This window comes from Manduca sexta, chromosome 25, assembly GCF_014839805.1.
Source record: "Manduca sexta isolate Smith_Timp_Sample1 chromosome 25, JHU_Msex_v1.0, whole genome shotgun sequence".
NCBI lineage: Eukaryota > Metazoa > Arthropoda > Insecta > Lepidoptera > Sphingidae > Manduca > Manduca sexta.
Window position 1 is genome coordinate 970,081 of NC_051139.1, and position 25,420 is coordinate 995,500.

At 36.1% G+C, this 25,420-nt stretch overlaps 2 protein-coding genes across 4 annotated transcripts; both read left to right on the plus strand.

Moving 5' to 3' along the window:
• The first annotated feature begins 1,688 nt into the window (after window positions 1-1,688).
• Window positions 1,689-10,205, plus strand: LOC115450124 (probable peroxisomal acyl-coenzyme A oxidase 1). 2 transcript variants are annotated; one of them, XM_037442824.1, is made up of 13 exons: window positions 1,689-1,913; window positions 2,201-2,357; window positions 3,434-3,602; window positions 3,889-4,012; window positions 4,180-4,424; window positions 4,875-5,035; window positions 5,460-5,622; window positions 5,972-6,162; window positions 6,524-6,670; window positions 8,015-8,120; window positions 8,943-9,095; window positions 9,278-9,394; window positions 9,716-10,205. In XM_037442824.1, the coding sequence occupies exons 1-13, from the start codon at window positions 1,799-1,801 to the stop codon at window positions 9,857-9,859; spliced, it is 1,992 nt and encodes a 663-aa protein (XP_037298721.1). In that variant the 5' UTR covers window positions 1,689-1,798; the 3' UTR covers window positions 9,860-10,205. The 2 variants fall into 2 exon arrangements, with proteins under 2 accessions (XP_037298721.1, XP_037298722.1); XM_037442825.1 differs by lacking the exon at window positions 2,201-2,357 and having other exon boundaries at window positions 1,710-1,913; window positions 9,716-10,204.
• Window positions 10,206-11,822: 1,617 nt separating this feature from the next.
• On the plus strand, window positions 11,823-23,783 carry LOC115454538 (probable peroxisomal acyl-coenzyme A oxidase 1). 2 transcript variants are annotated; one of them, XM_037442761.1, is made up of 14 exons: window positions 11,823-11,991; window positions 13,890-14,024; window positions 14,449-14,605; window positions 15,340-15,508; window positions 15,799-15,922; window positions 16,530-16,774; window positions 17,093-17,253; window positions 17,623-17,785; window positions 18,296-18,486; window positions 19,917-20,057; window positions 20,525-20,630; window positions 21,045-21,197; window positions 22,553-22,669; window positions 23,195-23,783. In XM_037442761.1, the coding sequence occupies exons 2-14, from the start codon at window positions 13,901-13,903 to the stop codon at window positions 23,336-23,338; spliced, it is 1,995 nt and encodes a 664-aa protein (XP_037298658.1). In that variant the 5' UTR covers window positions 11,823-11,991; window positions 13,890-13,900; the 3' UTR covers window positions 23,339-23,783. The 2 variants fall into 2 exon arrangements, with proteins under 2 accessions (XP_037298658.1, XP_037298659.1); XM_037442762.1 differs by lacking the exon at window positions 11,823-11,991 and having other exon boundaries at window positions 13,871-14,024.
• Window positions 23,784-25,420: the final 1,637 nt, after the last annotated feature.

The window sequence follows — 25,420 nt, forward strand, 5'->3', positions numbered from 1 at the left end:
CCTTCCCCGATAAATTAGCTTTATAACACAAACTTTTTTTTTTATTCGAACTTATAATTCTTAAAATTAGCGCGTTCAAATAAACAAAAAACTTTTTTTTTCAGCAATACATAATAGTAAAGATTCAGGGAAAAAAAACCCGCTATATATTTCCCAGAATAGAAAATAGCCTACGAGTACGTTCTTTCCAGGGTCTCAAACTATCTCCATGCCAAATTTTATCGGAATCCGTCGAGAAGTTTTTGAGTTTACCACGTTCAGTCAGGCAGACATAATATGTGGCTGGGGTCTGTTTTATAATATTTATATATTTTTTAAGAGGAACAATCCCGTCGTACGTAATTGTTGCATAACTTTAACCGTTTACGCAGCGCACGCAACGGAAGCTCTTAAAAGTAATAAATTTTCAAAATAATAAACATCTACATTTTTTGTACATTGTATAAAGATCTATCAGCGGACGGCCTCCTGCCGTCACCCTGCGACCCCCTGATAGCCCATATTAGTCGCCTCTTACGACGGACAGAGGATATGTTGGCGGAAATCTATAGGATATTATAATTAAGCACAAACTTTATGACGATAGACGACCAAAAATAAACTGTTAACCGTAGGTCTACCAACTGCAGCCCTGTTTTCCTTCCTCGATAGAAACTGGCTTTATATTATATTAAATAATATAAAAATAAGACGGGTTTTCCTTCCTGACGCTATAACTCCAGAACGCACGAACCGATTTCCACGGTTTTGCATTCGTTGGAAAGATCTCGAGCTCCGTGAGGTTTATAGCAAATTCAGGAAAAAATTCAAGGGAAAAGCAGGAAACAGGGAAAATCTTTTTTCACATACAGTGCCATCTCTGATACATAGCATGTTCTACAACGGCGCCAGTATGTGGTGTGTGAGTATCCCTCACGAAAATAAGTACGTTTCATTTTAAGTAGATGGCGCTGGTGCGTGATACATTGTTTGACAGCTACTCATTGTACTCTGCTCAGTTAATTTTTGTGTTGGAATAGCCCTTTGTTCGTGGAGTGCTATAGGCTATATATCATCACGCTATGACCAATAGGAGCCGAGCAGTAATGAAACATGTTGCAAAAACGGGGAAAATTTATTAGTTTTGAGAGCTTCCGTTGCGTGCGCGGCGTAAACAGTTAAAGTTATGTAACAATGATGTATGACGGGATTGTTCCTCTTAAAAAGTTCTACCAAAATATATTATAAAACAAAGTCCCCGCTGTATTTGCCTGCCTGAACGTGTTAAACTCAAAAACTACTCAACATATTAAGATGAAATTTGGTATGGAGACAGTTTGAAACCCTGGGAAGGACATAGGGAAAATATATAGCCTGACTTTTATATCGGAAAACTTTAGCCCGAATAATTTTATAACGCGGGCGGAGCCGCGGGCAAAAGCTAGTATTATATATATGTAGATGCTTGAAAGGCAATCTAAGCGACAGTAAGTAATCTTATAGTGATTAAAGTTTTGAGTTTAATAATAAAATTCATACTAATTAAATTATTCCGTTTATAAAAATAATTCTTATACTATAAATATGTATTGTCTTAGAGCTGGAAATTCTACACCAAACAACGCAGATAAATCTGGCAATCAATATGTCTAACATGTTTTTAGATATATTTGTCGCTTACATATAATTGCCCATCTAGCGTCGATATTATGCCGTATAAAACATGTTTATGGGTTAGTGTTTAGTCAACTCAGAACAAGCTCGCAGTTTCATTGCTTTCTGTTACCGATTGGACGTGTCGCTCATACTAAACACAGCGATGAGTGTAAACAAAGATTTGGAAAGAGAAAGAGCTAATTGCACTTTCAATGTTAGACAGCTAACGGAATTCTTTGACGGGGGCCCACAAAAAACATTGGAACGGAAAGATAGAGGTATGTCTCTTAAGGACTTTGACCGCTGGTCACTACCTGATAGTGATTTATCATGCGCATTTTTAATTATAAATATCGTTATGTCACAAGCGAAGATGTCTACCAATTTTATACTTAATCATTTTAATATTACTTTACCGACTTATGTAATAAACCTGAGGAGAAATATATTTAAATGAATAAATATTTATTTATTTAAGTATTATAATATAATATTATGTAGGTAATATAATAACTACTATTATACCGTATTATTTCTTTTTAACCGACTGAGGTAAATATTACAGAAAAGTTACTGTTATCCAAGAGGAAGGATTTGTTTGACGGTGTCCCTCTTAGTTGCCTCAGTCATAAGGAGAAATACGAAGAATCTATACGGAGAGACGTCATCCTTTTTGATTTAGTTCGCCATGCCGTGGGTAGCCGAAACCTGAGTAATTATGGGTATTTATCAGCACTATTTACAATTATATAGATGACGCCTAATTTATTTAAAACATTTGTGTCTTTGCTATTAGTGACATATAGGGGTTGTGGAACGAAATGCTCAAGGTTTTCCGGCATTTTTGTGTGCAAACAAGATTTACCCGAAGGCAATTTCCTCGCAGTAGCTTGATGTTAATTGATGGCAATTTCCTCGGCAGGGAGCATTTTGAGGCTCACGCAGGCGGATTCGCAACCAAAAGGTCTTTTACAGAGATATTTTGATATTGTTTTAATAAATGAAATCACAATACCGTTGCCTCTGCTACTATTGTGATAAATTATTCACGAATAACCAACATTTTTTACCGAGTATCCCAGTTTAACTTTTCAGATTTTTTTATCATTTTATAGAATAGTGTGAATACGGTTTGTGCGTGCGTGTATTTCTGATAGAAAGTGTGATGTTGTCGCTGCGACGAATTCTCTTAGATTAGTAGTAAGAGCATTAGGTAATGTAAAAGTAAAATTAATTTTTATTGATATTTATTTTGTTCAAAACATACTTACATTCTTTATTTTACATTTACGGTTTGAATAACTTATTGTAAATATTATTTTCAAGAAGTTAAGTGTGTGGTTTCATTAAGTAACGCAATGTAAATAATGACCCTGTATAAAGTGATATACTTTATAACACGTTATAAATCCTTATGTAAAGTGAATAATCATGCTGTTTAATATGCAAATTATTGCGACACGACGGCCGATCTACGACGATATAGAAATGGTTATTTTGTTTACAATAATTATCAATAAAAGAAGTTTCAACCTTATATTAGCGTATTCAAATTAACTTTCAAAAAATGGGCCGATGATCGAATATCCACAACGAGAGACAACTGTTGCGCGAACACTAACAACTTGATAGCGAAAAACACTTTACATCTTTGACTCACTCGCAATTGCTTGTTTCGTAATAGTATAGCGTTACCCATAGAATTGCATGGAGAGACAAACAAAATTTGCCGAATTTCGGCCTTATGTGAAAGTGATTTTACATCTGTCGAACTTTCACATTTGTTTTTTTTTTTCAGCGATATCCTATTCAATGTACTTCGATGTATGTCGTCGTGTGATGGCTCACCATTAATCCTGCATTACATAATGTTCATGCCGGTGTTCCTGAGCCAGGCTGACGAAGAACAGCAGAAAGAGTGGTTCCCCAGGGCATGGGATTGCAGTATTATCGGTAGCTATGCACAGGTAGTTTTGTTTTCACATTTGTAAATGGCGAGACGAGTAAGTGGCTCCAGAGGCGCCTGATAGTATCACGATTACCAAAACAACAGCAAGATACAGATCAAGAGACCACAATCTTCCTTAGCTTCACAATATTCATAGTTTAGATTATGACACTTTAATAGTTAGTTAAATGGGACGTACCGACTTTAACACAAATCTAGAAATGAGCTATAATGGCGGTTTAAAAACCTTGTGTGTACAAAATATATTCGGTACTTTCACAGCAAATATTTCAACATGTTTACAGACTGAGTTGGGTCACGGCACGTTTATCCGAGGTTTGGAAACGACAGCGACCTATGACCCTGATACTAAACAGTTTATACTCAACAGTCCCTCCATGACTTCATACAAATGGTGGCCTGGTGGATGTGAGTATTATGAATATCTATTTGTTGGCGTTTGGTGGTTTGCGTATTTGGAGAGGATGGATGATAGGAAACTAATAAAGCATTTCATTGCATCTCCTTAATGTGATTTATGTAATTATTTCTAAAGAAGATTAATTAAAGAGTATGCTACCAAATCTTTATTTTAGTGGGGAATACTGCAAACTATTGTATAGTGATAGCGCAATTATATACCAAAGGACAATGTCATGGGATTCATTCTTTCATCATACAAGTTAGAGACGAGGAGACCCATATGCCTCTACCGGGAATCAAAGTAGGAGATATAGGTCCCAAGATGGGACTCAATGCGGTGAATAATGGTTTTATGGGTTTTGATAATATAAGGATACCAAGGAGGAATATGTTGATGAAATACGCCCAAGTTTTGGAGGTAGGTGGAAATACAGATTTTTACGATTTTATTTAAAAAAAACTTGTTCATCAATGAGATATTAAATGTAAGTAAATTTTAATAGTGACACTGGCTACAATATTCTTTAATCCGAACCACAATAGACCTTACTTTATGCCCTTATGGAGATTTATTTTCCAGGGGTGACCTGTATCTCAAAAAAAATACTTCGTTGTCTTTAAAATGGCCGATAATTATAGTTTGTAAAATTTGTTCTAGTAATGGTAGTAGGCTGTCACATCACGTCTTGGGTGTGGGCACTACGGACACGGTCCACCTGTCTCCTCTTTGTTTCGTTTATAGCTTGTATATTATCGCTTAGCAATTACGAATATATAAAAAGATTTATATAGCGTTATCTTACAGACAGTTTCATACAATATGCTTACTTTTAAATCCAATAATGTATTTTATCGTCTTTAATTCTAGGACGGAACGTACGTGAAGTCTCCGAACAGCAAGTTGAATTACGGTGCGATGATATTCGTGAGGGTGGTGATTGTCTACGATAGCGTCAACTACCTGATCAGGGCTGCCACAGTGGCCACCAGGTTCTCCGCCGTGCGGCGGCAGTGTCAACTAGATGCTAAGTAAGTTGTATACTCGAGGTATAACCCGAGTGAACGCTCTAATTTTTTTCCACCAACATAAATGTTTTTATATAGTTGTAAGATATAGATAGATATTGTGGCTTTGGCTTTCGGACGACTAATATCTCAGTCCGCCTCGTGATCATGAGGGCTGCAAAGTCTTGAAGATGTCGGGAGAAAATTATAATAAAAAAAACGGCCATTATTGGAATCATTAGTACTGATAGTTTCTTTAAGTAATGAACCATTGGTTAGTTTGACAAAATACATTGATAAATGTTATAATTTTGTGTTGTGAGGCTCATGTCCGACAAAATAATTGTCATTCGAGGCAGCTTATATTTCGTACAAAAATCCTACTCAACGTTCAGACCGAGGATCTAACACAAGGATGAAATTAGTAATAAGATTTCCTTCGTTCCAGAGAGCCAGAATGCCAAATCTTGGACTACGTGACGCAGCAGCACAAGATATTCATCAGCATAGCGGCGAGCTACGCGATGAAGCTCACTGCCAACAAGCTGTATGACACATACAATCACATCAACGAACAGCTGGGCGGCGGCAACTTGGATAGATTACCTGAGGTAGGGCGAATACTATACATTGCTTTTATAATGCCAGTTTGGTAGCTGACAGATAGCATTGATTAGTGAAGGCATATGCGTGTCTCCTCTTTAATCCAACTTCAGAAAACGATTCTTCATTCAAAGCAAGAAGGGATGTAATTTTTATTAAATTATTATTTATTTTATTTACAACTGCTCCTTACATTTCTTTGTTTTTGGGTTACATACACATTAATGATCCCAGATATTAACTGATTTTCGCTTTAAATACGTATTATTTTTGATCCTGGCTTACATGAGTAGCAGTAGCGGGTGTGAGGATGGGATAGCTTGTCTTTTTACATTCTTAATGACATCCTTGTTCCAGCTGCATGCTCTAGCGTGTTGTTTGAAGGCGGTGGCTACCTGGGACACCACCCGATACGTGGAGAGTTGCCGGCTGGCGTGTGGAGGGCACGGCTACATGCTCTCCTCCAACATGCCGCAAACCCACGCCTTTGTCAGCGCCTCCTGCACTTACGAGGGGGACAACACCGTGCTTCTTCTACAGACTGCTAGGTTCGTTTTGTGTCGGACTAGGTAATCTATACATATTATAAAACAAAGTCGCCAATGCTAGCCAAGCTGTCTTTCTGTAGTGATCGATTTACTCAAAATCTATTGAACGGATTTTTATGAAATTTTGGTATGGAGGTAGTTTAAGACCCTGGGAAGATTATAGGCTACTTACTATCCCGGGAAAATATATAGCGGGACTTTTATCCCAAAAACTCCTACACGCGGGCGAAGCTGCGAGCAAAGCAAGTTTAAAATAAAAAAATTGGTTGGCGTTGTTACTGTTTTTGTGCTTTAGATGACCATGTAAATAAACAGAGTAATAATTTAACACGGCTTGGTGTAGTATGTTTTCTGTTATCAGATTTTTGGTGAAAACATGGCAGAACGTGCACGGTAGTTTAACTCCTACCGTGGCGTATATGAGAGAGGCCAGTGCTAAAGACTTCGCTAGTAAATGGGAGAATACTGTAGAAGGAGTGATCAGTAGTTTCCAAGCGGTGTCTACTAGGTTAGTATCGGTAAATAGTTTCAAGAAACCCTTGTAGTGTGAAAACATGCATACACTAAGGTTTTTTGCTCAGTTGTGAAACTCACTAGCTGAAAAATGCTTGTTTTCGGCGTTGTGCACATTAAAGATTTTTTTTTGTTATTTTCTACAAATTTAAAATTCATAATCAAAGCAGAGGCTAACAATATATTTTTTTTAATTGGCATTCAACGAAATAGGCGCGTAATTGGCATTTGAAACCTGGTTTGAAATTTGACCTTGCGCGGCGGCCTTGCCGTTTCAATGTTTTTATGGAACTATGTTTTGTAAATTAAATGGTGAGTGCCTCGGTGGCGTAGTTGTATTGCATGTCCGGTACAATAGCACTCTGAGGTCCTGGGTTCGAATCCCGGGTCGGGCAAAGTGATATTTGGGTTTTTCTGCTCAGTATCAGCCCAGAGTCTGGAATTTGTGCCCGATATGGCGTTAGGCTCGCCCCCTATCACATCATGGGATGGAACATACTTGGCGAAAAGTGGGTGCCCTAGTTGCGCCTCTGCATACCCCTTCGGGGATAAAATGCGTGATGTTATGTATGTATGTAAATGGTGATCTGTGTTTATTTTCAGACGAATTTGAATAGAAAGGTGATCTTATATTTTATTTCATTAACGCTACATTTACAATACTTTTATAATTTTGTGTTTTCATCCGACTTCAAAAAAGAAGGTTCTCAATTACGTCTATTTATTTGTTTGTTACCTCAGAACTCAGTAATTTATTATACGACTTGAACAATTTTTTTTTTTAAAGTATATATGTCAGATTGGACCTATTACCTTTTTTTTCAAATTCCAAATCGGTTATTAATTTTCAAATTGGAATATCTGGAATACGTATGTCGTCCAAGTAAACGAAATTTCGAATTTTGCTTCCTGAAAATTGGGTTGGGTGTGGTTAACCTATGTAATTAGGCACCGACTCCAAAATTTGTGGCAAGTAGATATATAAGTAGGTAATATAAAATATAGAAGGCGGTATCATTTTTTGTTATTTAGGATAAATAATAATTGTTGAATCTCATATAGGTACAGGTCTAATTTTATCTAATAATTCAGCATAATTACAAAAACAAAAGGCGATCCTCGCGTAAGGTATGAAATATCCGTTATTGGATACAATGCATCTTATTCAAAAAATAAACGTCACACGGGACTTGTTGAAATGGTGTACGGCATTTTATGTCATAGGCATCTCCTCTCTGAGGATTGATCGATTTTTATCGTTACTAAAAAAAACAGAGCTTTTCACACATCTTCATCGTTGTCATAAAACCAAGAAGTTTATAATGTATATGTTTTGCAGAAAAATCGCCTTTTGTGTAGAAATAATGACAAAAAGGGTCAAAAATGGCATGCCATTTGCGGAAGCGTGGAATATGACTTCAGTGCAGTTGGTTGCAGCGGCTGAGGTAAGCATTTACTGTAGGTATATCATCATCATCATTAGCCACAGAAAGTCCACTGCTGAACGTAGTAGGTACATACTTAACTGCAATGATATTCAAAAAGTATTAGCTATGTGCGAAGTGTATGGTGGGGTTAGTAAGCGATCGCAGCGCACACCGCAGAAAGTTACAATTTAAACTAACCTGTGTTGTAACAGATATAAATATCAAAATTACTTTGTAAATGTTCACAATCTGTTTTGTTTTTTGGACTGCAAAAATAACGAAACAATAATAATCAGTGTATATTTTAAGTTTTTCTTACAGCATTACATAAAAAATAAACGACGTAACCTTAAATTACAACATTAATAAGTAAATCAATTTTGTTATATATATTTTATATTATTTTCTTTATTTTTAATTGTTTATGTCTCGGCGGTCGCCATGCTAAAACCTCACGGCAAAAGTTGTAGTAAACATTTTATTGACGACGAAAATAAAAATATGCGCAAGTTCGAGTTATGTTCTCGCGATATTTCGGTTATTAAAACTACTACATTTGATTCCATTGATAACACGAATATCATTGACCAGTAAAAAAAATAACTTTAATTGAAAATAATATTAAATGTTGTGTGCTTAATTAGATAAGTTAGTTACGAAAGTGTTAAAGTACTTATCTAATTAATTGCTTTTATTATATTATTATATAAAAATTTATAATGTATTATTAAGATGATGTATGATGAATAGTTTAGATTGTGAACGAATTCGCCTATTTTTCACATCATTCTAAAAAAAACAACTTTATCCTTTGTCGAAATTAATTGTTGATATTTACAGATTCATTGCCGTGTGATCATTATAACTACATTTTACGAAGACATAAAAACGGCAGCTCCTACTCTACCGTCTCCAATAAGAGAAGTACTCTACCAGCTGGTCGACTTGTATGCTGCTTACTGGGCGATAGATATACTTCAAGATCTTTTAAAGGTATTAATCGCCATTTCTCTATGGCCACATTTGAGTATCCAGCTTGAAGGACCAAATCGGATTTTCTATAAATTATAAGATAGAAATTGAACATAGTATATTATAGTAATTTTGTATGAATTATTGCTACGTTTATAATTTTATTAGTACAAAAAATAAAAGAATATCAATATTTTATATAGTTCACATCCATGTCACAAAGGGACGCAGAAAGCCTACAAGCATGGTATGAAGAACTGCTAAGGAAAATTAGACCCAATGCTGTTGGACTTGTGGATGCTTTTGATGTAATTGATGAGGTACGTAACAGTGATACCTATAGGTATCTTCAATCAGAATCGACACAGTAATTACGTAAATTGGAACGACCACTGTTTAGTATTGCATGCCTTTTCTGTTATTTGACTTACCCTTTCCAAAAGGTTTCAAGTTTATTTATTTATTAGGTGATTTTTTAAATTATTTTCCTGCTTGTTTTTGGATGACATTTATTTATTTTTAATAAAAGCACAAGAAATGGTCAATTATATAATTATACTATTGAATATTTTCTCCAGTTATGTTGAGCGCTCAAGATATGCGCATGTACGTAAAAAACCTAGAAATGTGCTGTGTTTTAGTTCTTGCAGTCATCTCTCGGCGCGTACGACGGTCGCGTGTACGAGCGTCTGATGGAGGAGGCGCTGAAGAGTCCTCTCAACAAAGAGCCCGTCAACCGCAGCTTCCACATGTACCTCAAGCCCTTCATGCAGGGGAAACTGTGATACTCAATAAAGTGTTAGATATATTTGTATTTGGGTACTAGAATGAGAGAAATAGCTGCTTGAGGGGTTCGATTTTTATTAAAGCGGCTAAATGAGGAGACGGGTGTCGTTGGTGAGGTCACCATCCATGTGTATAACGAGTCCAAAGAGCCCACGAGGAGGATGCTAACTTGAGTTAAGGGAAATGGTATTTGCAGACTTGGACGTAGTTGGTTGACTCTTGTAGCAGAATTTGATTACTGGGTATAATGAAAGACATTGTAGCCCGTGGCGTGGTGTATTTTATTTGAAATTGTATAGTGGGAAATATGAAAATATTTTAATAAATTCAATACAAATACAGTTTTTAATTTCATATCTAATTATTGTATATATGTTTTTATAAATTGACGTCATGTTCACTTATAGATTAGATTTATATTTATAATTTATATAGCTTTGTTACGTGCGTCAATTGTTTCAACTAAATAAGTAGGAAGACGATTTAATAATATACGAAATATGATTACTTAAATCTTAAATCTAATTCATGAGAAATGATGGACGTGGTTACATCATTTCAAAGTTGTCGGACTAAGAAGTAACCTAATAGGTCTGCGTACTCGGGCCTCGTTTCACAACTTTAATATTCGTCATCAGAACCTGGTTATCAATTGCTTCAAATGTAATATAAATATCTAAAGGTCGCATCTACACTTGATATGTACTTACAAATATTTTTAATGAATATTTAGTTTACTCATTTGGTTTTCGTGAGATAAACTTGAGGTTCTGGTACAACCTTGTATATATTATTTTGGTTTATGAATATCGAGTTGTAACTTTTAATAATAATATTCCACTTTCTAGAATAATTTTGCGACGATTGGCGATCCGGTCAAAATTGAATTCGGTATTAAAGTGAAAGGTATTTGAACGTACTTACAACTAAATAAAGTTGACATGCCTGAATTCAAAATAAAGGATATTTTTGTAAAATAATAATTAACCTTATTTATCCTTTAAATAAAATCGGAACAAAAAATACATTCTTATTTCTTCTTTTTTTATGGCTGTCACCATTTATTTATCGGTGATTTGCCAAAGTCGAGTAGTAGTAGCAGATAAAAAACAAAAAGAGACTAAAAAATAAGGTGATCTAACAAATCCCATTTTGTAATTCCAATTTGTTGTGATTCAAAATTCTTATATGGATCTTAGGGCAAATTTTCTTTGACACATTTTTATATTGACATTTAGTACCTACTATCACTTATGCAGTTTGCACATAATTCAGGGTAAGTATTTATTCTGGACCTTTAAAACCAGTAGTTGAATGTCTTTGTGGACTTTTATTTTTAATTAACCATTTTTCCTTGTACCTAGTGACGTATTTACTATTGGAAAAATACCTTCAATCCGAGTGAATATGTATTCTTAAAATACCTAATCGTAAGTGGAAACACTAGTTACTATTTAATTTTCTAAAAATGGTATTCTCCCTAGTTATGGCAATTATTAAGTAATTCGCAAATTAACCGTAACTTTGCAAGTAATTTGATTTTTTTGGTAAGGACAGGCATATAATTTACTTAAATCAAGTCCAAAAGTAAGAATTCAAGTTGACTTTGTACTTTGTACTTTTGTAGAGTCAGTAATTGTCATTACAGTTAGCATCAAATCTTTTGTGACCCTAAAAATATTTATACACACATAAAGAGAATTTTGCTATTTAAAATCTACTTTTCTAGTCCCAATCTAGATTCCTGCAGAATCAGATTTAAATCAGGGCGGTGATTTTTAATTTCAATGCATCAGATCCCGATTCACCAAGGTATTGAAAGAAAATTCTAAGTATTAGCAACTCTGACATATTTTTTGCATGTTATCGCAGGTATTTATGATCTTTTAGGGATATTCCACGTGAAATAAAAATTATCATACAGAGTAGGTATAATGCTGGTACAAAGAGCAAACACACACCCATATAAATTCGCGCCTCGCGGAGTGCAGTCGATTTTAGCAACTCGTTGTGGTAGGACGTCATCGATGTAATTTTATCACGTAAATAGATCTTTAACTCTTATCCTTCAATTGTGTAAATAATTTATAGTCCGAAACCAAAATATTGTTACAAAATTAGCTGCTATATTGTAAGTATCATAATGTTAAATAACTTTGTTTATTTTGAGGAATAATAATTATTAGTGGATTTGACAGATAGAGATATACTGTTTATTTTGTTGTCGATCAAGTAGTATTTAGTTTAGTTCATTGATATATCAAAAGATGGCGCTGTTACACTATTTTGTCCTAATTCATGTACTGGTAGGCGCCTACAAAATATATGAAACTAGTTTTTTTCCTGTTGTGTATTCTGATTGGTTTATTGTTTATGTTTGAATTGGGCAAAAAGTTTTGTTACTTCGTGTCTGTTTACCAAGTCGAGAACTCCCTAGTCTGATATTTAGAGCTAGATAAAGATTAAAGCCCTATTATCTCGTAGACTTTGCTCGTTAGCTCATTCTCAGGTTATATACAGACTGTTTCAAAAAAAAAACTTGGGAAGGTACAATTATTAAAAGCTAGTTAAATATTTATTCACTGTGGATTATGGAGCTTAATACTTTTTGCAAAACAGATTGTTATTTGTTGGTGGCGCTTCTATATCACATTAAGAGAACTAACGACAACTAATAACGAATCTTATTTTAGGATTAATATTATAAGTTCAATTGTTTGTGAAACTGTTTGGATGTTTGCTGGTGGTCAAATATATTTTTACCACTGACACAGCTCAGAAAACGCGAACCGTTTCAGATGAAAAATTGGCACAAGAATAGATGATGTCCTGGATAAACATATAGGATACTTTTTATCTCGGTAATTTGCTCCCGTAGAGAATATTTTAATCTTGTTATCAGTTTTTTTTAAAGAGATGGCGCTAGTGTCGTATAAATAATGGTATTAATCGCTACAGTTTTTATACGGAGAAAGACTTTTCACACGTGTGAAGCCGCGAGCAACACGTAGTAAAAGTAAAAATTGACATTCTATTGGACCCCATTTACCATTAGGTGCAGTGGGTCACTTTGACGTGTCCGTATGAAAAAAAAAAGGAATACCACATGATATAATATATGACGTAAATATTACAGCGTCTTTCTGTAACACTCTGTAGCTTATAATATTAGGTATCTTTTTGAAAACAACTGCTTTATCTTATCGTTTACGAGTGCAATAAAGATGCCCGTGATATTAGTTTTTTTACAGTTATATATTGTATCGATATTTTATTAATACTACGGCCTTAACAGACTTTGTTATGTCTTAAAAAGGAGAAACAGTTCCAGAACCCACGTATAGTGCCACCTACCGGGTCCGATTATGAGTCTAAAAGCTCTAGGGAACCTATCTAAAAACCCGTTAAAGATCATCAAAAGGAGTCCAACGGTTTAGGAAGAGTTTAAGGACACACACAGAAGAATTATATAGCTAATTTCTTAGAATGTCCTTTCGTACAAATCTTTTACAAATATAAGAAATCTTAAAAAAGGCGTTCTCTGGTTATGGCGTGACCAAGGGCACTATAGATTGGTGTTTTTTTTAATATGTATGCGGTCACCTTCTTCTTATCAACAAAACATATAGGTTACTTTTTAGTAGCAACTTTCATAGTGAGAGTATTATAAAAGGTACACGGTTACCATTAGGTACTTATTAAAGAATTCTTCCCAATAAACCTCTGGGAATGTTTATGGAATGTGTCATAGAATATTACCGACACGTAACTCTCTAGTCTCAAGCTAACAACTACACGAAACTTTGCCCCAAAATACCTATATTCATAATAAATATAATAAGGATCCCAGTAGGGGATCAAATATGTAATCTTTCGATTTACGGCTCATTGCTGGCTGCGTCAGTGTCCATTACATAATAATTTATATGTAACATAGATAAAATTGTATTATTTACGAGCGCAAATAAAGATTATCTACTGATGTAAATTCCGCTGAAAGTTCAGAAGCAAAAGACGTATATTTTACAGACGTCGAAAAAATGGCCGAAAAGAAAGTAAATGAAGATTTGGTGAATGAAAGAAAAAAATGCACATTCAATGTGCAAGAGCTGATACATCTCATAGATGCTGGAGAGGAAAATACTTTGGAAAGGAAAAAGATTGGTGAGTTGTATTTATTTATGTATTGATCGCCTTTGTGTAGCCCTGGTGACACTTCATTTGTGTTCGATGTTAATTTAGAAATGTAGAAAGTGATAGTAGCTCTGAAGATAGTAGCAACCTTATTATAGGTTGTGGGCGGCATATCTTTGCGAGGTCTTTTTACCCGACTATCGAAAAAGGGTAATATTTCATACCCTTTGCAAGCGAAAGGTCCTGCCACTTTCCTCGTTCGCTTCCTTTAAGGGAATTGCTGTCTCTGGACTACTTTAAGGGATTGATAGAGCATTCAAAATTCGCTAAACTTACATATATTCGTCTCAAATCCATGCAGGGGGTGTTTTTCAAACCAAATAATAATTTTGGTTGCTCTATTTGAGTATCGAACTCATTTAAACGGTTTCGATATTTTTCTTTTTGTTTATAGAGGAATCTGTGCTCAGCATAAAGGAGCTAAAAGACGAGGTGCCAGAAGAGTATATGAGTCATAAAGAGAGGTACGAGAACTCTATACGGAAAGCTTGTATATTGTACAGCGCGCTCAGGAACTATGGACAGCAGGGCAACTCTTTGGATTTATACGGGTAAACATGCAATCTATACATATTATAAAACAAAGTACCCTTTTCTGTCTGTCGCTTATCGATTTTCTCAAACTCTACTGAACGGATTTTTATGAAATTTGGTATGGAGATAGTTTAAGACCCTGGGGACCTTCATAGGCTATCTATTCCGGGAAAATATATAGCGGGACTTTTATCCCGGAACCCTTCTTCATGCCGGCGAAGCCGCGAGCAAAGCGAATAAGCATATATTCCTTAAACTTTCATTATTGTAAAGAGTACAGTGAATACAATAATTCACTTCATGGTCTATTAAGAGGATTGTAAGAAAGAGCATGGCGTCGAGCTGATAATATTTTGTTTTCAATCTATTAGTTTAGACTCTAAAGAAATCTACTTTTATCGTCGTATGACAATGAAAGTAATTGCAGATCGGTGCCGTAATTTTGAGTTGTGTGACTGGCGCATGAGTTTACAGCATCAGGACATATAAGAGCCTACTCTTTAAAACCCGACAGCGTAGCTTTGATTATTCTATAGTTGTGTCAATGGCGACGGTGATCTTGTGATCAAGGCATTAAGGCTTCGATCGCCAAACAAGGACACCCAGACCATAATTTTATAAGTTGAGCGTAAACTAGAAAGCGGTTGATGTTGCGACGGTACCATATACATAAATATGTATGGAACTTACCTACTTTTTGCCAGTGCAATTAAGTTCGTGCAGTGTCGTTGACTGTCTAATCCATTCGCAGACCAAGCAATAAATACCGTGTGCACTTCGCGGTGTTGAAAGACATATCGCCGTTCATGCTGCACTCGGGCATGTTTGTGCCCACCATCATGAACCAGGCGTCGGAGGAGCAGGCCGCCGAGTGGCTGCCCAAGGCCCTCTCCATGCAGATCATCGGGACTTATGCGCAAGTAAGATTGCACAGACTACCACTTGACTTGACTGAGAAAAAGTGTAAATTGATTTTAATAATTTCGTCATCATTATCAGCCACAGGATGTCTACTGTTGAACATGGGCCTTCTCCAAATATTTCCAGGTTGACCTATTAGAAGTGGCTCGCAACCAAGGACCTCCAGCTATTGCTAATTTACAGCTAATTTTATCAGGTTCACCTCATGGTTGGTCTTTCGACGCTGCGCTTGCCAGTTCATGGCCTGCACTCCTGATATTATAATAATACAATAAATTTATCTTTACAGACAGAACTAGGGCACGGTACATTCATCAGAGGTCTGGAAACCACGGCTACATATGATCCCAAAACTGAAGAGTTCGTGTTACAGAGTCCAACGCTTACCTCACACAAATGGTGGCCAGGAGGTTGTAAGTACCTACTATCGCGGCATGTCTGGCTACATTCGTCCTTATGCAGTGGCTTAGCGTGGGTTCTTGCAGACTGGGGCGAGTCCAAAATTTCTCGCCCTTAGACAACAGGCGAGAGCTAAAAGGTATTCTCAATAAATAAGAGTCACGCACGCCCCACCAAGCCACTAGTACAATGAAAATAAAAAAAATTAAAGATTTTGCACATTTTGCCTTAAAAGTACCGTCCTGGGCCGTCTCAACTATGCCATGCCACTGACTCTATGTTAAATTAAATATAGTCCTAGTATATTTTCGATTGATGACGAAGTATAGTTTAAAAAGACGTTGCGATCCCTAAAGGACGCCAGAGTTATGTTCAGTTAGTTTTGCTTGATGTATACCGGGCTTATCACAAAACACGACCCATCGGTAAGAGTTACTATCCTACTCTATTCTGTTTAATTGTGGTTGGTCGTCATGTTAGCTCGATTTTAATTTATCTTCATTTACCTCTACGAATCCATGCAGTTTCAAAGCAATATTGTGTTTCTCGGAAGAAGTCGAAAGCATCTGCGCTGTTCCTAAGCAAAATTTACAATTTTAATTTACGTATTTCTCTTTCCAGTGGCTCATACCGCCAATCACTGCATTGTGGTTGCTCAGCTGTACACCAACGGAACATGCTACGGTGTTCATCCTTTCTTCGTGCAGATCCGCGACTTGGAGACCCATATGCCACTACCCGGCATCAGTGTGGGCGAGATTGGACCAAAGCTGGGCTTCAACACTGCCAATAACGGCTTTCTGCGTTTCGATCAGTATAGAATACCAAGAAAAAATATGCTTATGAAGAATGCTCAGGTTTTAAAGGTAAGATAATTTATTGCATTTTGGTTAATTATTTTGTGGTCTACGTACTCCCTTTATTTTAAATCTTTTCCTTTTTTATCCTGGCGTGCACTTTATGCAAGTAAAAAAATAAAAGAAAAAATAGTTAAGTTAAAAATTCAAATATAATAACGACGACAAAGACTATGTTTCGACGTTTGCCAATATTATTTTGATTATAACAGGGACATGCTAAGAGACTCCCGAAGGAAAATCTCTAGTACTGGGAATATAGCCGATTTTTCTGCTCAACCGACAGATGAAAATTATGTAATTGTTATAAGAATCTGTTTTCCTTAGGACGGTACGTACGTGAAATCGAAGAACGAGAAGCTGGCGTACGGCACCATGGTGTTCGTGAGGGTCATGATCCTGACTGACGTGGCTTACGAGATCGCAAGGGCTGCCACTATCGCGGTCAGGTACGCAGCGGTCAGGCACCAGTCACAACCGAAACCTGGGTAAGTTGTTATTTCCGTATACCAATATTCTTCCCTATCGATAAAACTTCTTTATATAAAATTAAAAGTTTGTTAGACGTTTAAATGTAATTAAATCCATTCTAAAACATGACACAATGGCATGAATACTATGGCACCGCATAAAATACGAATACTTAAACAAATATTTTAATTTTTATTCCTTACCTGTATTAGTCGACTTAACAAAAAAAAAATCAAATCGGTTAAGCCGTTTTTGAGTTTTAGCGAGATTGATGCAAACTAATTGATTTTTTAAGACAGAAGAATGCTGATAATATTATTCGAACATTTTAATATCGATATATAAGAGAAAATACTGAGAAACATACCTTTTACCAATCTTTCCAGTCAACCAGAGCCAGCCATCATAAACTACGTGACGCAACAACACAAGCTGTTCATTGCCATCGCGACCAGCCACGCCTTCAGGGTCACGGGCATGTGGCTCTTCAACACGTACGCCCAGTTCCTCGCAGACATGGGCAAAGGCAAACTGGATCAGTTGCCAGAGGTAATCTAAAGAATTATGATTAATGCTTTTTTCTTCCTCAAAACTGAGGGTTCAGGCGAAGTAGCTATCACGTAGTTACGGTTAAAATTAAAGTTTCAGTTTAGACGCTTATCATCTAGTGATCGAGTATATGTAAACTCCATAGGTTAGTGTCATTCAAAGAGAAAAAGTAGTGTTTGTATGCCAATTTGATAAAAAGAAGCAAAGATTCTAGCATAATATAAATACATACCTAGGATTTACTGACTACTTAAACTTGTTTTTTCCAAATGGTACCACACCAGATGCTAGCTATATCTCCTTTCTTTGTCTTTCTTCATGACTGAAGGTCGTGCTTACTTTAGTAAGTCTTGGTGATTGTGCTGACGATCTGCTTTCACTCCACCCTGATTCTCATGTCCTCTTTGATGGAGTCAGACCTTCGGGTAGGTGATCGGCCTCCAGGTCTTTTGCCGTCTACTTTACCCACCACAACCGTCACAACCTATATCACTTACAATATATTTCCAGCTCCACGCCCTGGCGTGTTGTCTCAAAGCGGTGTGCAGTAAGGACGCGACGGCGCGCGTGGACGAGTGTCGCCACGCGTGCGGCGGCCACGGGTACATGCAGTCCTCTAACCTACCCATCATCAACAACATCGTCACCGCCACTGTCACTTACGAGGGGGAGTTCACTGTCCTCATGCTGCAGACTGCCAGGTAGCTTTTAAATATAATTGACAGCCGATTTTCATATACGACCTTAGTTGCTACCTTTGGACTGACAATGAAAATAGACCAATCAAAATAAAGGTTTTTTTTATTGCTTTGATTTACGAGACGACCTTGCCGTTCGCCTGATAGTAAGCGATACGACCGCCCATAAACAGTAGAAACACTATCCAACACCTTGAGTTAAAAAGTATTGTTTGGTATTCCACTATGCTCACTATCCTGAGACATGAGATGTTAAGTCTCATTATATCTAATAGTTACACTGGCTATAATGTCCTTCAGACCGAAACGCAACAGTGACTACACACTGCTGCTTGGCGGCAGAAATAGACATTGCGGTGGTACCTACCCAGGTGGACCCTCACATATGAGAGCCCTACCACCAGTGAGTTTGTTTGAGAAGCTTACAAATCGTTTATTATAATTAGTTTATCATTGATTTGAAGTAACGATTATGAGCGGTTATAATCTAGACATTTCTGGAAGAGTGAGGTAATATAATATCATTACTTCACAGAATTTGATCCTTTGTCAAAATAAACGAGCTTGATTCCTGGTTATAAATATTTTGTAAAAATCTAATGATATATCGACTTCTAAAAATATTGTTTGCTTTATTTATGTAAAGCACTACAAAGACTAAAGTAATTGTTATTTCATCTAGTATGTATTGCATATTATAGATGATCCACTCTCAACTGTCTTCTCATGTAGTGGGTTACAGTGGATTGATAATTCTACAAAAAGAATACCACTCAAACCTATCCGGACAGTGTTTAATATTATCATATTTGTATGACTTATCGTATTTATTGTTTTGATAATTTTATATATTACGTTATCAGCTATGATAAAGAAAAGTCTCTTTTAAATTAAATAATTTTATTCTACATTTGTTTATTTATCGTTTCGTTATTTTAAGTAATAGGATATGTAGCAGAGTCATAACGCCCTTAGAATTTATAAACTTTATAGTTTATTTACTATTAGCAGAGTGTACGCTACATCAATGTATAACAGTAAAACCATTTCTCTTGTTCTTGTTATTTTCCATTGTTAGGAAAACTACAATGTCTTATACAAAATCAGCCAGCTAAATTGATGTAATATAAAACCTTCAACATAACCTATAAAACTGAATAAGTTAGGTTATATTGCCAAGTTCGACAGTTAAAGGCGAGATTTTGGAAGCGAAAATGAGTGGATGATTTGTTAGAGATGTTAATAGGTCTTGTAACAAGCTCTCTATCCACTGCCTATTAGATGACCTATTGCCTATCCAGCTGGAATCTTGCATACAAGAGACCCTATCCACCTAATATTCTAATAACGCACTTGCTCATTTACCCTTTTTTTAAAGAAAAAGTAGCCTTAACATTCCATTTAATATTTAATGTATTATTGCTTCGTTGTAGATTCCTCGTGAAGGCATGGAAGCAAGCGTCAATTGGTAAGGTCATGACGCCAACCGTTGCCTATTTAGTGGATTCTTCCAATCAGAAATGGCAGAACAATCCAGAAGGGATCATCAGAGGCTTCAAATTGGTATCTCTTGGGTAAGAATTAATTGTAAATATTTTGAGAGTCTCCTTTGTTCTCCTTTCTTGCCATTATAATATTATATTAATATATAATAAAATCAGCTCTGTATTATATACTGTCTCACTGCCATGTACCACATATTACTGAGAGTGTTTAGGCCTTAGTCAACCACGATGGTCTAGTGCGAGTTTGTAGACTTCATATAGCCTCGAAATTATTATAGGGAATTTCTCAGGTATGCAACTTTCTTCACAAGTCACGATATTTTCCTTCACCAATAAATAGGTCGCAAAGAGTACACACATGATTTTTAGAAAAGTCAGGGATGTGTGCCCTTGGATTTTGATCATGCGGACCTTCGTCCTGGCAGTCCGTTCCAAAACCAACTAGTCTATCGCCGCTTCTATCTTATTCTTGCTATTATGACCCGTTTTACGACGTGTCATCAATATTGTTTTAACATATTAATTATTATTTACAGTAAAATAAAAGCGGCGTGTGAAGCATTAGAAAAGCACGCGAAAACTGGCATGGACTACGAGGATGCGTGGAACATGGCGTCCGTACAGCTTGTATACGCCAGCGAGGTAAGAACCATTTAATATGTATTCATTATCAACAATTTTTAGCTCTTGAATTTCTTCTTGCCCTTGCTCGCGGTTCTTGCATCTGGGCAGAAAGTCCACACGGACCTAGCATCAAGATATCAAGGTCGGGCAAGAATTTGTGTACGTTTTTTAAAACCATTTGCCTGGTACTGGATCTTTATGAGAGGATTTAAGGCAGAGAGCTTGTCAAAGCTAAGTCGAGTTATTTGCGCAAAATACTTAGAAAAATGTGTTGCTTTTATTTTACCTTGTTCCAACATTGGAATGGGATTAATCAAGCAATATAGTTGTGGCAGATACTGACGTTTTAAATACTTTAACAATCTGTGTGGAAACTTATATATAAATAACATAGATCCTGGTCCGTCAACTAATGATAGTATTATATTGCAGGCGCACTGCCGAGCGTTGTTGTGTGAAGTGACGTGGAAGGAAATGCAAAATTTGGCCTCAACCGTGTCTCCAGCGCTGGGCAAAGTTCTGCTGCACCTCGCTGAATTGTACATCGTGTATTGGGCATTGGAAAAGAGGGGAGATTTGCTCATGGTAGTGTTTTGTATTATTATATTTACATCTGTTGTAATACTATCGCACAACTATGATTTAAATAGCGAGATAATGAATCTCTTCTAGCTGAATTTCGGCCACGGTGCCAAAGTCAACGGAGATCAACTGAGAGTTCTGAAAGTCAAGATGGGAGACATTGTTTTATAATATGTAAGAATATAGCCAATGGGTTAATTGGCTAATAGGATTGTATTTAACAACGTAATCTTTACGAAGGTGTATGCTTACGTACAAACAAAATGATACTAGCGCATTCCTTCAGGATCATTGACGTATTTTTGTCAGAGCAATGTGCCCCCCTGCACCTGATATTAAGGTGAGTAGGGTCCAATAGAATGTCGATTGACGAGAGATAGTTACCCGTCGACAGTCGACACAATTATGCCGGCCTATTGCAACCAGATATACACAGGATGATCCCAGAACGCGACACAGTTACGTGGGTCACTATGACGGGTTTTAACACCTGGTGTACGGTGGTCGCTATCCGGGCGGATAAAATATATCCTGCCACCAGCGAAATGAAAGCCGTCTATTACAAAAGCATGATACAACAATAAAATGAGTTTAAAATGATAATTAAACGTAAATGAAGTCAATTTTGAATTATCTTTATTAATTCTACAAGTCAGCTTATAGGTCACTTAGTTTCATTGTGTTACACGGTGATATTATATGCAAATTCCGGCAGCAGCACCAAATGTCGTTTCCTTGAATTTTGCATTTCAATTTACTGTGACTTAATTTACTGATAATAAAACAATTGTAGTTTTATGTTGATTCTTATGCTAAAAGTGATAATAGTTAAGCATATCAATATTATTTGATTATAAAATAATCAAAGTAACTACAGTATTTACTAAGTGAACCTCTTACATATGACGTGCCTCTAGTCAGCTTTGATGTATGTATTTTTTTATACTAGCATGTTAAAGTGACCCCTCTGTACCAGAGTAAATAGAGTAGAGCCAAGATAAAGAGTCGACTGACGAGAGATCATTACCTCTTGCCAGACGACACAATTATGCCGGCTTGTTGAAACCGGATATACACAGGGTGATGCTAAAACGCAATACAGTTACGTAGGCCTTTTCGCGGATTTTACTCGTTGCGTATGGATGGTCGCTGTCCGGAGAGATATAAATACCCTACCATCAGGATATATTACATGAGTCTTATTTATATGTCATTAAAGAACAGTGTTCTAACTATGTGTAGTTGGTAGGCCCAAGTGTAATTACCCCTCCTTATGAGGTATTATCGAGCGCAGATACAAGCTTGATACACGTTCTTTCATTTGACATTTAAATTGTATTATTAATAATCTTTTGCAGTACTCGTCGATATCAGGCAGTGACATCAGTCAGCTGCAGACAAGGTACGAGGAGCTGCTTGCGCTGATACGCCCCAACGCTGTCGGATTAGTCGATGCATTCGATATCAGGGACGAGGTAAATATTGGCAACGTAGCCTTTTATAAGCCATATTGCCAGGATTATAGTGTTATTCGGGTTAACAATATAATCTTAATTCTCTATTACACTGATTGATGATATCCCTTAAATTTAGATGTCTAAATATGTACCTGCGTAAAGAAAAAACTGTCCGATTCAGTATTTGAATTTGGAACAGGAATATCATAACTCTTGTGAAATGCTGTTGTCCTAGTACCCATGGTCAAGATATTTTGTTTGTTAGGTTGCAGTCTGAGAATTTGATTTTGGAACAGAAATATGAATGACAGAAGATACCCTACCCATGTGAACTGATTTTATGTAATATTTTAATGCTCTTTGGAACTGATGCTGTCCTAGTTTTCATAATGTTATGAAGATTAGGTTGACTAAATAAAGCAAGATACAAAAAACCTACCACTGGCATTGATCTAGAGTGGCAGACGAATGCATCTTTTTCAAGTTAACTTAAGTCGTTTTTGTTTGGTGGCAAAATTAAATTTTCATATTGTTTTTGTGCAGATATTAGCGTCAGCCCTCGGCGCGTACGACGGTCGCGTGTACGAGCGTCTGATGGAGGAGGCGCTGAAGAGTCCTCTCAACAAAGAGCCCGTCAACCGCAGCTTCCACATGTACCTCAAGCCTTTGATGCAAGCTAAACTGTGATATAAGATTAATTAATGAATTATAATTGCTTATGATAATGTAAAATATGAATAGAATTATGAACAATTGTTATGGCATCAGTCAATGATTACATATTATTGACTCTGTTAAGCCGTAGTAGGACTATATGTTGTGCCCATATTATACCTTACATGACCATGCACATCGATTGTTAGTAACTTTTTTATAATAAAGAGAATAAGAACATTTGTATTGGATATGTATGAAAGATAGCATAGCTATGGACTGCATTTAATTTAAAAAAATATTTTAAATAATTTTATTTTAAAATTTAAAAAAATAAAAATATTAATTTGTTTTTTACTGCGTTTTTTCTAAACATATATGATGTTTAGGTTGTGCTTCTGAAACTTTAATGTAGACCTTATTTTATGATTTACATATTAAAACAATGTTGAACAATAAATTATTTTATACTAAGGTTTTTATATTTTTTATTTCTCTACTATAAATAAAACTTATGCTGTTGCTCACTGAAGTAGAAAAATAGTAGTGACATTCCTTCATGACAGATTTCTATAAGACTGGAGCACTCAGCGTAGTCTTGAGTAAACCGTGACGACAATGAGGTTAAAAAAAACAACTTTAAAGCTGGTGTTAGTCCCAGATTTTAAAGTGTGGACTAACGCTCATTGTCATTAATTGACTAATTAATGAAAAAATATTTATTCTGGATATAAGTCCGGCTATATATTTGTCCGGGATAGAAAGTAGCCAATATCTTCCCGGATCTCAAACTATCTCGATACCAAATTTCATTGAAATGGGCTATCCAACACTAAAAGAATATTTCATTTCGAGCCAATAGTTCCTGAGATTACCGACTTCAAACAAACTCTTCAGCTTTATATACTAGTATAGATATAATGTAGAAATATTTTTATGAGTATTATAAATTACCCATGGCAATATTATTAGAGGTCCGGCTTGCTGGGCTCACCGTCTTAAGACAAACACCACAAAATGATGATGAGATGAGGTGCTGAATGACGATCGTGAGCGCACACGCTGAACAGCTTTTGACAAGTCCGTCTGGATACCCTAGGGGAGGCCTAGGATCAGCATGGGGTGCATGTGGCTGATGATAATCACGTATACGTAACCCTGACTCATCGCAATAATTTGACAACGGCAATGTGACACTTAAGTTTGAATGAACGCAGTATTTCTACACCATCATTATTGTATGTTTGGGCGTTATTAGCCTTAGAGTGCTCCGGCATCAGATAATAAAAACGTAGTGTAATAACGAAACAATTGTCACTTAATAATTATTTTCACCATTATAAACCAACCATGACTCATTAATTATCGTCAGGTGGCAATCAATTACTTATAAATACGATTTATGGGAGAGATTTGCATTTGCGTCATATGCAAGCGCAGTAGTCTCGCGTAATAGATAAAAGTTGATATAATATTAGTAAAGAAAAGAAAGCGTATAAATTAAAAAGCTTTAAGCCGGGAAAACTCTGCTATGGCAGCTCTTTCCAAAGAATAGCGTCTAAAAGAATGCCGAGTTATAAGACGAGATAATTCTGTTCGTTGAACATATTGTACGGAGATTTTGTTGTTCCAAAGTTATTTTTCTGAATATGCTAGCTAAGAAACAAGTATTTTTGATAACAAAGAAAATACATCCACCGATCTGTATTTTTATAAGTATTACATAAATACGACATACAATCATAGGTGTGAAGCCAGAAGTAGATTAAGCCCGCCTTACTAGGAACTTCAACGATCATAATTCTTACCCGGTACAAACGAACGACGCGCTACATATTTGTTCTAGTTGTTTAGTTGGATCATAGCAGTTAGTCTGTGTTCACTAAGACAGGTGCATACCGTATTGTATATACACGTTGGAAATTTCAAATATCGTAAAGGATAAATAGCGTCATTACAGGAGAGCCTACAACTTTTCCATACTTTTAATATTAAATAAAATGAAGTCGTAGTTTAAATATAAAACTTAACCTTCGCGATTCAACATTTTTCAACTTTGTTATTTACTACAAAATCACAAACCACAGTCTTCTTATTTTAAGATATATTCATATT